General features: G+C 39.3%; 1 protein-coding gene across 6 annotated transcripts in view; it reads left to right on the top strand.

Moving 5' to 3' along the window:
• The window catches only part of enox2 (ecto-NOX disulfide-thiol exchanger 2), a 168463-nt gene that overhangs the window by 129990 nt on the left and 26699 nt on the right, over positions 1 to 11774 (top strand). For all 6 annotated transcript variants that reach the window (XM_044205606.1, XM_044205605.1, XM_044205609.1 and 3 more), the window contains 3 exons: positions 4733 to 4939; positions 9004 to 9237; positions 10677 to 10889. In XM_044205606.1, the coding sequence (XP_044061541.1) occupies positions 4733 to 4939; positions 9004 to 9237; positions 10677 to 10889 (654 nt within the window). The remainder of the gene's footprint in view (positions 1 to 4732; positions 4940 to 9003; positions 9238 to 10676; positions 10890 to 11774) is intronic.

Genomic DNA, 11774 nt, shown 5'->3' on the forward strand with positions numbered 1-11774 from the left:
TGCAACAAGGTTGCATATGGTGTCCATCACAAGTAGTCATTACCCTCTAGCTGCACACACTGAACCTGACACCACGTGCAGCATCCCCTCTCACTGACCTGTAGCTGAGCAACAATAACCCTGCAGCCCTCCCCCAGCTCTTGTGCTCTCCCTCTTCTTCTATCACCTCAGTGTGCTTAACCTTTACCATCAGTGTGCATCCTCATCAAGCTCTTTTCTTGTTGCATCCTTCTCCCTTTTCTTCAGTCAAACCCTCCCCATTTAGCCTTAACCCCTCTTTCACCTTCTCCACTTCCACTTCTTCCCACTTAGCTATCTTGTGCTAAAGTGGCGTAGTACCAATTGTTTTTCTAAATGCTTTGCAAAGACTTTATGCTCAACATTAGAACCTGTGGACTCACTTTGATAATCATCTTTGACATCAAACTCTGTGTTGTCTGTCTCTTTGTCTTTCAAACGTCTGAAGGCAGTCTGTGAGATATTTCATAATTACCTTTAAGGAAAGATTAAACATTCTTTTGAGCTTTGAGGATACTGGCAGTGTGTCCCAGTGTTACATATGCACACATCTGCACACTCACTTGAACCTGAATGAAGATGGATGCCCAACTCACAGTAGTGGCATTTGTTTTTGTTTATTTTCAGCATTATTGTTCCTCAGCAGATAAATGCAGTCATGCAGAAGGTTGTCTTAAGTAAAATAAATATTATTGTGGTTTAATGGATGTCATTTTTAGTAATGACTAATAAGTTAACAAGTAGTTTTAAATAAAAACACCTAAAAAAGTAACTAAAAAAATCTATATTCATCAGTCAACCAAGGCTCTAACGAAAACCTGACAAATAGGATAGGGAAGTCCTAGCGTACTGACAGTGGTGTCTATTTCTCAGTTTGATAAATCTTCATGTGTGCAGGTTCATGCCTTTTGTTTGTTCATGTGTGATGTGAATGAACTAAACATGTATACTTGAGTGTGTGTAAAAGCAGTTTATCTTCTGAATAACATTCCTTCGAGAGTTGAAGCCTCCTCTCTGTGGCATCCCCTCGGACCATAAAAGGGTGTTTAGCCAGTCGAGGTGATGGATGGTGATGGCCTGTGTTAGTATAGCAGACCAGTGGGTGGCCACACAGACAGCAGGCCTGTGGGACGGGGCTGGACTGAGAATCAGCCTGTGTATTTGCTGTACAGCAGCCACCATATTTATCCAAAGTAACATGTCAGAATAAAAGCACATCAACCAGCTTATTAATCAACCAAAGATACATAATATCTCCAAATACAGTCTGCTAATTTACCAAGATTCAAAACATACAATAGTTGTGCAGGAAAAATAGAAAATCTTGTACAAGAATAAAATTCAGTCCAATACAACGGATTCAATTCTGTGGTAATTTCGGGTAGCTTGCTGTGTATTTGTATTTTATTGCATTATATTATTAGTTCTTTCTAATATTTTGATCCTCAATATATGCAAATAAGTTGGACCAAATATTAGAATCATCATATAATTTAATATAGTTTTCAAAAAGTCTACATTCTCTTCCTAACCTGTCAATACCTGGTCTCTACCTCCTGCTTATTCATTTCTTTTTGTCTTACCCTGGACCCTGGATCCACCCTCTCTTCCTCTCTCCACTCTGTTTCTCTGTCTGCATTTTAAGATTAGCGACCTTGAAGCGTTCATCTCACAATTACTCAAAGGGACACACATATTGAGTTAGAATTTGGACACAAAATTACTTTTGTAATGTCTGTCTGGCATCTGCACCCGCATGTTATTATTTGCAGTGGATCCTCCAAAAGCTGCTCCCTCCATTCTCCGTCTTTCTCTGCCTCATGTTCACCTGTTTTTCATTTGCATAAAAAAATGCAATCACTTATACTGTTCACACATGCTTCAATAAATTGTATGATATCATGTTATTGTAATTCAAATAGGAAATCAAGAATAGTTCATCTAAATCTTGTGCATTTGCATAAAAAGTCCCAGTGTGCTGAACAGTGGAGTTTAGTAGCACAGAAGGTAGCCGAGAGGATAGCAAATTATCTCACTCCTGCAAACTGTTGTTAGATACTAACCAATTACCCGACTGAAGCAAATAACCCAAACTTTCTACTGCAAAATTAAACAATTTTTATTTAATTTACAACATGACAGATTAGGTTACTGCTGCGCAGCAACTGATCTCCTTTCTCTGTCCTCATTGCTCCCCCCATCACCACCATCAGCCACTCGTGGGCCGAAAAGGTCAGTTAATTTGGAATTCTTTGTTGCATCTGCCAACAAAGCTTTTTCTTGCTATCGCAAGCTTTTTCTGCACCACCTTTTTACTTTTTCTGTCCCTCTCACCTCAAAACTAGTTTAATCCGCCAACTCTGGAGGTCAAGGAAGGAAACTTCAGTCAATATTTTGCTTTACCGGTAACTTTTAAAGAGGCAGAGGGAGGTATAAGCAGTGTGTGTGTGTGTGTTCAGAGTACTGCATGAGAGTACAAGGAACTCCGACAGCAGGGGGATTATGACCTGATAAATCTTTTTAGCCAGAAGAAAACTGACTTTGGATTGCAGTGTTTTCACTGCTTGACATGACATGAATATTTTTCTTTTTGTAAAATATGTATTCCAGTTGGTTGGTTTATTTATTTCCATACTATTAGGCGACATCTTTAATAGGAGCCCTAACGACAGCTGCCTCCACAAAAGGCGAAGCAGCGATACCGTCTCAATACTGATGTCTTCCCAAATTGCTGAGCTCCTTACTTTGTCATGTAGAATGAGACCAGCCACCCTGCTGAGAAACCTCATGTCAGCTGTTAGTATCATGATCTCATTCTTTCTTTTACTACCCAAATCTTGTACTACAGTTGAGGGTTGGAGTGAAGATGGAGCAGTACATTTAGAGCCCAAGTTATATTTTTATATAAATACTTTTAATTACATTTACTATATTTATTCTAATCATTATTATAATTATGAGAATTTGGGTCCTGAATGGGTCTGCTTTTCCTCACAGTTTAGTTGAGAGCTGGCAGAGGGCAGTAAGTAATTTATATATGTTTGTTTTGGCTGATGGGAGTCTAAAAAAGGGAACCAGAAGGCAAGATATAGGAGCTGTCAGACAGAATGGACTCTACTTTCTTTAACAACTGTTTGTTATATAGGACGGACTTTTCTGTTGAGTACCAGAGGTTTACCACCATATTTAGAATGTTTTTCTGTTTGGCAGTGAGAGAAATGTGATGCAAAGTCTGTATTACCGCACTCACCCTTGAAATCCTGTGGATTACACTTGAATAACACCTCAAGATAATCTGAATTATTCCACTTGGTGATGATCAACCAGGCCCTCGTGATACACCTCAGGTATCCAACCACGCTCAACCCCAGTTGTTTTCAGCGTATCGATCTCTACAGGGGTGGGTGCATCTACAGTGATTGCAAAGCCTTTTCTAGCAGACATCCGGAAATTCATCATCCTCAGCGTTCCACTGATTAGCTGGGCCACTCCTCATAGACCCCGCTAATCACATTCATCATGGATGAGAAGCTTGATCTATTGGAGATTAGATCAGTCAACACTCATCTGTGTTGAATAAGTGATTTCTGCAATGCAAGGGACCTTCCACATGAGAGGATTTGCAATCACTTTGTGGCCAAAAGTATTTCATTTTCGTGCATTTAAAGGTTTGATATTAACATTTATCTAACAAAAAACAATCTGAGCATATTGCTCTAAGTTACCATTATTCATGCATTAAGCTTTAGCATTTTTTAGGTCGTAAGTGCTATGTTTTAAATATGACTTAATTGAATTTTGAAGCATCATGCTCCAGAATGTGGTCTTTAAATGTATTATAGACAGAATTTTTCTTCTTCTGTTGATGTGACCTGGCCCTTATTCTTCAACCTGAATGTGGAGTTCGACCTCAGGTCATTTTTGGGATTTATTTGTCATTTATACCTTCTGGATATTATTTGTTTTTTCTTACTCAATCAGTATGTGGGGATTGGATGCTTTATCATGAGAGTCTCCTTTTTGCAGTTAATGGAGTGCCACTTTTTCCTCTTCCAAATCTTTCCTTAAATTTTTTTGATGGATCTTTTTTATTGTTTGTAATAAGACTGACTAAGTCAGTTTCTGTTTGTATGGGTGGCTTTCAGTTCCATCATATTCTCGTCTATATTTTTGACTTCTGTGCATGTTTAATATATTGATACACCTGGTAGGCAGACTATACAATGCAAACACCCAGGCTTTTGTTATTTGTTAAACCTGTTGGAATCAGTGCTATTCAAATGTCTGCATTTGAAGTAAGAATTGAATAAATACATTTTTGGATTGGAGCTACAAGTGAGCAGCTGCTTCTTTTATGTCTCTGTTCAGATAGCATAACACTGTTGTTATTTGGATTTTCTTCTATTGACTATACATACAGGCATACATATTTATTTTTGAGTTAAAACAAAAGGCAGGAAATCAGACCTGCTCCTCAGGTCTGCCAAAATTATTTCCAGCAACTATTTAATCAAAACCGTATGGTCTTACCATTGAATCATTACTTGAGTTGTTTGTATTTCAGCTGTATTATCTACGTAAATGCAAGTGCACAGTTTCATCGTTCAGGTTTTTTTGGGGGGGGGTTTTAAGCCCTATCTAATATTTCAACCTAGTGATGGTAGACCCATACATAACTGTATTTTCTCTCCTTTGTTCCGCTACTTTTGAACAGACCTGCCCCCTCCAGCCACAAGAGACCGCCCTCCAGGGTGTAAGACGGTGTTTGTCGGTGGTCTGCCAGAGAACGCCACAGAGCAGCTCATCATGGAGGTCTTCGGACAGTGTGGTGATATCACCGCCATACGCAAAAGCAAGAAAAACTTCTGCCATATCAGATTTGCTGAAGAGTTTACTGTGGACAAGGCTCTCTTCCTGTCAGGTAGGCTGTCATAACTCTAACACTGTCTTCTTACTCATTGTGTAGGTTCTTATTGGTATAATATTTCAGTGTATTTGTGCCAGTGCCACTAAATTCCAAGCGAGAATAGATACAGTGGTGTGAAAAAGTGTTTGCCTCCTTCCTGATTTCTTATTTTTTTTGCATGTTTGTCACACTTAAATGTTTCAGATCATCAAACAATTTTAAATATTAGTCAAAGATAACACAAGTAAACACAAAATGCTGTTTTTAAATGAAGGTTGTTATTATTAAGGGAAAACAAAATCCAAACCTACATGGCCCTGTGTGAAAAAGTGATTGCCCCACCTGTTAAAACATAACTTAACTGTGGTTTATCACACCTGAATTCAATTTCTCTAGCCACACCCAAGCCTGATTACTGCCACACCTGTTCTCAATCAAGAAATCACTTAAATAGGACCTGCCTGACAAAGTGACATCATGCCGAGATCCAAAGAAATTCAGGAACAAATGAGAAAGAAAGTAATTGAGATCGATCAGTCTGGAAAAGGTTATAAAGCCATTTCTAAAGCTTTGGGACTCCAGTGAACCACAGTGAGAACCATTATCCACAAATGGCGAAATCATGGAACAGTGGTGAACCTTCCCAGGAGTGGCCGGCCGACCAAAATTAATGGTCCTATGTTGTTGCTGCTAAGGGTGGCCCAACCAGTTATTAGGTTTAGGGGCCAATCACTATTTCACACAGGGCCATGTAGGTTTGGATTTTGTTTTCCCTTAATAATAACAACCTTCATTTAAAAACAGCATTTTGTATTTACTTGTGTTCTCTTTGACTAATTTTTAAAATTGTTTGATGATCTGAAACATTTAAGTGTGACAAACATGCAAAAAAAAAAAAAGAAATCAGGAAGGGGGCAAACACTTTTTCACACCACTGTAGTTTTCTAGTGGGCCCCTGGAAGTAAAACTCGCATTCATTTTTCCCATAGACAATGTTATGTGAGTCACAGTTGGAGCAATCTCTCGGTTGACAAAAGAACAACTGCATCAGAAAATATCAGGTTCCCTGATAAAAGGTTGAAGGTACAAGCCTGTGTGCATAAAAACTCCCAAGGTGCATTTTCGTAAGACATATCCAATCACAGCCGCTAACTGTGAGTGAAAGCTCATGATTAAATTGTTGAGACAAATTATTTTACAATCTGCAACTTAAATTAATTCACTTTGGGATTTTGGTTGACATTTTTGTTCATTTTACTCTGTGTTTTATTATGTTTGGTTTTTATGGCTTTTAGTTTGTTTTATTCTCTGTTTTGAATGTATTCTGTTTTTTATTATAAAGCACTTTAACTGTGTTTTGAAAGGCGCTGTATAAATAAAGTTTATTATTATTATTATTATTATAGGTAAATTTTGGATGAATTCAGCATCAATGGCGTTGTGTTTTGTTCATAACTGCAACAACAAAACATTTTTTACTTACTACAGCTCTGATTCGTTCCTTCCTCTCCATAGCAACAGTGGCCAAGGCTCATGGGTACTATATTATTTAGAGCCGTCTGCCATGCCAAACTTACATTAAAAATATGATTTCTCAGAAACAAAGTTAAAACTTGTGGCCACACCACAAACCTAAAGGATCATTAAATTATTCAGGATACTCCCATTTCTATGTTAAGGAGATCATTAAAAGAACATTTTGAAATAAGGAATTCAGAGTGGGGAAAATGCATACAGAACCAGTGGCTTCTCCCTCTTCACAGCTATATTGGGTTAACTTTTAGAACGGGCAGTTCTCACTCACAGTGGTTGAGAATAATAAGAGTTCTGCTACAGCCTACTAAAGGCTCAAACAACAGAAGATATAAATGACCATTAAGTCAAAAAAATCACGTCTACTAACTATATGACACCAGCTTATGGTTTCTTATCTTCATTTTCACAGCAGCTTCTAGAGCCCAGACGTCTTAAATCTCTCTGTGCAAACTGCTGGCCGTATATTCCTACTTCATAAAACCCATTTAACCTAGCACTCAATTCAGTAGTATTCACAGCATTATTAAGTGTGTGTTCATGCATGTGCAAATGTGTGTGTGTGTGTGTGTGTGTGTGTGTGGGTTTTTATGAGAATTAGTTTGAATGAGAGAGCCTGTGATTTTGTCTGCCTCTATTCTTACAGTGAGATGTAGGAGTTGAGGCCCATACATTAGCCAGATGACAGAGTTGTGTAGTTTTCCCATAAATAATACCCCCACCCACCCACACACACACACATACAAACACACCCTGTGCGAAACACTGTACCCAGCAATGACACATACTACAGCAGCCCCAGCACACTGAGATCTCCTCATATGAAATATTGCAGTAGTGGTAGACTGGGAGCCTGAAGCAAAAAGAACAGACTGAGGTAGAAACCCCCGAACTTGTGCTCATTTCTTCTCCTTTTTGTACTGGCATCTACCCACTACCCCCGTTCTCCTGTGATGAGTGTGTTGGGCCTTACAGTGAATCACACTGGCCATCATTACTGTGTCCAACTGGAACACACACACAGACACATGTGTACCCAAACCCTCACACTGAACACACTCTCTCATCATTTCAACCAATTAAACCACAAAATGGGCATGATTTCACTTCAGATCTGCAACCAGCCATTAGTGAAAATTGAGTAAGGAGAGCGTGAGGATAAGAGGGAAGTAGTGAGGAGAAGAGGGGGTAATGAGGGATGGTGTAGTCTTTCAGTGCCACTAGAGAAGTAATTGGCCTCCATAAGTCTCTCTCATCTATTTACAAAAGGATGCTGACCTTCTGTACTCCTCAAAACCCCACAGCTACAGTATATCTTCTCAAATCAAGGGATACAACAAGCAAAATAGGTGATGACGAGGATAAAGAGATAGTTGGTAGACCCTAATAAAGAGCTTGCTCAGTGGTTTGTTTCTGTTATCTAGTGGTCTAGATTCATTTTGTGGAAGGTGATGGAAAGTGACTCACAACTGGCCCAGAAAGAAACCCTGCAACATAGTAAAGCTCATGTGTGTACCTTTTCAGTCTCCTGCTCCTTTTTTCCTATGTTGCTATTAAGTTGGCTCAAATTCACACCTCGAGGCATGTTTTTCATTTCATTTGTATTTTAAAAAGATGCACTGTGTCCCTCATTCAACTATTCTGTTTTCTAATTCACCTGAGCAGTCCAGGAGATGTAAGACTTTACTGATTATCATATATAGTATATTTGCAAATTCACTGAAAAATGAGCATAGTTTATTAAAACCATTTAACCGTGACTGTCAGATGTTTTTCTTCTTGCTCTCTACTGTCAAATATCTAATAACAAGATTAAGAGGCTATAGCCATCTTCTTTGTGTGACTGAACTCAGGTACAGCAGTGCTTTGATCTAAATGCTAACGTCAGTGTACTCACAATGCAGATGCTAAGCAAGTATAATGTTTACCATATTCACCATTTTCGTTTAGCATGTCAGCATACTAGCATTTTCTAATTAGCTCTAAACACACAGTATAGCTGAGGCTGATGGGAATACCATTAGTTTTGCAGGTATTTGGTCATAAACCAAATTTGACCTGATGATGGTGCTACATGAAAAGTCAGGGGATCACCAAAATTTTACTGTTCATCCTGAGGGGGACATGACTGTGTGCACCAAATTTAAAATAATAAAAACCAAATTTGTCAAATAAGACATTTAACTGAAAACCACAAATATGAATCATATGGTGGCGCTAGAAGAAAAGTCAGGGGATCACAAAAGTCATTAGGATTCATCCTCTGGGGACCATGTACAAAACTGCATGGCAATCCATCCAGTAGTTGTTGAGATATTTCAGAGCCATGCTTCTAGCATGGCTAAAAAGCAAGAAAAGTGCTCTTGAAAAAATGTTGGGCATTTTCGCACCTGCACACTTTGAAAATTACATCAACTGTCTGAGCAGACAGATTACTTCATTTTAATTGGTGAGTTCCCCGCTGGCCCACCTGCTTCTCCCATCATATTTTCTTTTTGGTTTTTTATTTTTTTTAAATTTATTTATTTATTTTTTGTCTCACACAGGTTATCGTGTCCGCTTGGGCTCCAGCACAGACAAAAAAGACACTGGCCGTCTCCATGTGGACTTCGCCCAGGCCAGAGACGACCTCTATGAGTGGGAGTGTCGGCAGCGCATGTTGGCGAGAGAGGAGAGGCACCGGCGCAAGATGGAGGAGGACCGCCTTCGGCCGCCCTCCCCTCCTCCCATCGTCCACTACTCTGAGCACGAGTGCAGCCAGCTGGGAGACAAGATCAAAGGTTGGTAGATATGGCAAAAGATTAAATATATACAATAAAATATGTGCATGATATGATAGCACAAATATAAGAAGCAGAGCTTGGTAAAGACGTAAAAAGTTGACACATGTAGAAGAAAAGTATTTTCTTTGACAGCATTTACAAATACAGTACAAATTCTAGTTGTCACTTAGCAAAAATAGGATCCACTCATGGCACTATTGTTCTTCATGCAAACCACAAACTGATAGGGTAGGGAATAAGGCAAAAGAGTAGTTTTGTATGTGTGTGACTGCTTGTCCATTTGTGTGCTCAACCAATGCAAGCCAAGGCATCACAGGAATGGTCCTGAACTGCAGCTGGTGAAACTGACAAAGCAGTTCTCTGATGTTCTAACACATTTGTTGAGAGCATGCTGCTCTCTCTTATCTTGTCCTTTCTCCTCTACTCCCCTCTCTGCTCTCTCTGTTCTTCTCTGCTCATCCTTTAAATTTTCTCTTCTCCGCTCTCTTTTCCCCCTCTTCTCAGCTTTCCGTCGAGTTTCTGGCTGAATAAACATGTTTCACTAATGAGCAGTGACACTTCCAGGTCTCAGTCACAGTTGCCTGATAACAAAATGGCTGTGACTTTTCTGCCTCTCTACCATCTGCGTGTGTCTTTTTTAGCTCTGCCTTCCCTGGCCCTGGTGTATAGAACTGTTGTAGCCAAGGATTTGTTTCTGATCACTTTGGGCTGCTGTTGTGAAAACACACATCCTGACTATTTGCTGCAGATTTAGGTTTACTCTTTCCTGAATCTTCCACCCAGGGGGGAAAAATGGGTTTAGCTCTTTTCAGTGCCATATTCCTGTACTCCAAACCCAATTTGTCCTTTTGATGACAAGAAGCTCACAGAGGAGCTTTTTACCCAGACTGCCTCTAAATGAGTTTCATCCCCTCTTTTTACTTCTTTCTCCATGTCCCACAGGTGTCATTGAGGTCTGTGAAGTTGTTCTTTGTTACCAATTGTGTGACAGTCTGTCATATGTACAGTTCTCTTTTTTCCTTTCATCTAATAGCACAGATGTATTTTTGTTCTCCTGTCCTTGTTCTCTTCAGTTTACTTTGGTGTTATTTTTCACCTTTTTTTAGTGTCACCTTGCTCACATTAACCCTGACTTTATTTTGTCTACTTTTCCCTCAACAAAATAAAAATTGCTTGCAATTATATTTATTCAAAGTTGCCTGTATTTGCCTTTATACTATTCTAAATATCTGTTATCTGTCACAAAGCAGGGCTGTTTGATCACAATTTACAGCCTTGCCTCACATGGAATATGATTATAATGTCCACTTTTACACGGGTTTGTAATCTTTTTTTACTTTCACCAAGTGTCCTGATAATGACCAGGAATCATTTATTTTTGCTTTCTTGTATTGAACCTAACTCTTCATTTCTCTGTGTCCTCACTTCTTGGCCAGATGACGGCAAGTTTGCTGAAGCAGTGCGTGTGCTCTTGACCTGGTTGGAACGTGGTGAAGTCAATCGCAGGAACGCCAACAACTTCTACTCCATGATCCAGTCCTCCAACGGCCACATCCGCCGGCTGACGAGCGAGAAGAGTCAGCATGAGAAGGAGATGGAAGAGGCCAAAGACAAGTTCAAGACCGCTCTGGCCGGCATAGTGGCTCAATGTGAGTCTTTATGTTCTCAATCCCGCACACACTACAGACTTGGATGCATAATGCAGTTTATACTGTATATATTGTAAGTGTACAACAGTGTATCATCATTTTTGTATGGAGGCCAAAGACAAGTTCAGAATCACTCACACTGACCGAGAGAGTAACTCATTTAAAGTTTACTACTTGAATACATTTATTACACTCCTTGTTGTGCAGTATGTGTACAGGAGGAGGATAAGAATGAGTCTAATCCACGTTTGGCCAAGTTTCTGGTTCAGTGTAAGTTTTCTTTTCATAGGACTAGACACACAACATAGACATACTGTAGGGTGGAGGGCAACATACAGCCAGACATTCACAAAATCAAAGACAAAATCCCAGTCAAGACTTTTTTGTGCCTGAAGTACTCAATGCTGCAAATAAGTAAGTATAACATTTTTCACATCCCCTCATGAACTCTCACACGATGCACAGAGCATGTGTTCACAGTATTGTAAAATGCTAAGGAATAAACATTGTGGATATAAAGGTTATTGAGTTCAAAAGCATCATAGCAGCCATTTTGTTTCATGCTAGTTTGTTTTTGGGAGGATGGTTTAAAGGTAAGTTTAATTTCTTTCCTAACAGGCATTCAGTGCCCTGCTCATTTTTTATTCCTTCCAAGATACAAATATCTGAAACATTAAAGGAAAAATAATTCTGGTACCAGTGACTGCTCTGGAATATTATTCAGATTGCATTCAGATGAAAGTACGTAGTAAGCAGCCCAACACATTCATTCTATGGATACATTGGAGGCCAAATATATACAGTAAATGCATGCCTAGCTCATTTCAGTTGATGAAAGGCCAAAGGCAAAGTATACTGCTCCTACTCACCTTTGACAGCTTACCA

This window comes from Siniperca chuatsi, linkage group LG8 (assembly GCF_020085105.1).
Source record: "Siniperca chuatsi isolate FFG_IHB_CAS linkage group LG8, ASM2008510v1, whole genome shotgun sequence".
Classification (NCBI taxonomy): domain Eukaryota; kingdom Metazoa; phylum Chordata; class Actinopteri; order Centrarchiformes; family Sinipercidae; genus Siniperca; species Siniperca chuatsi.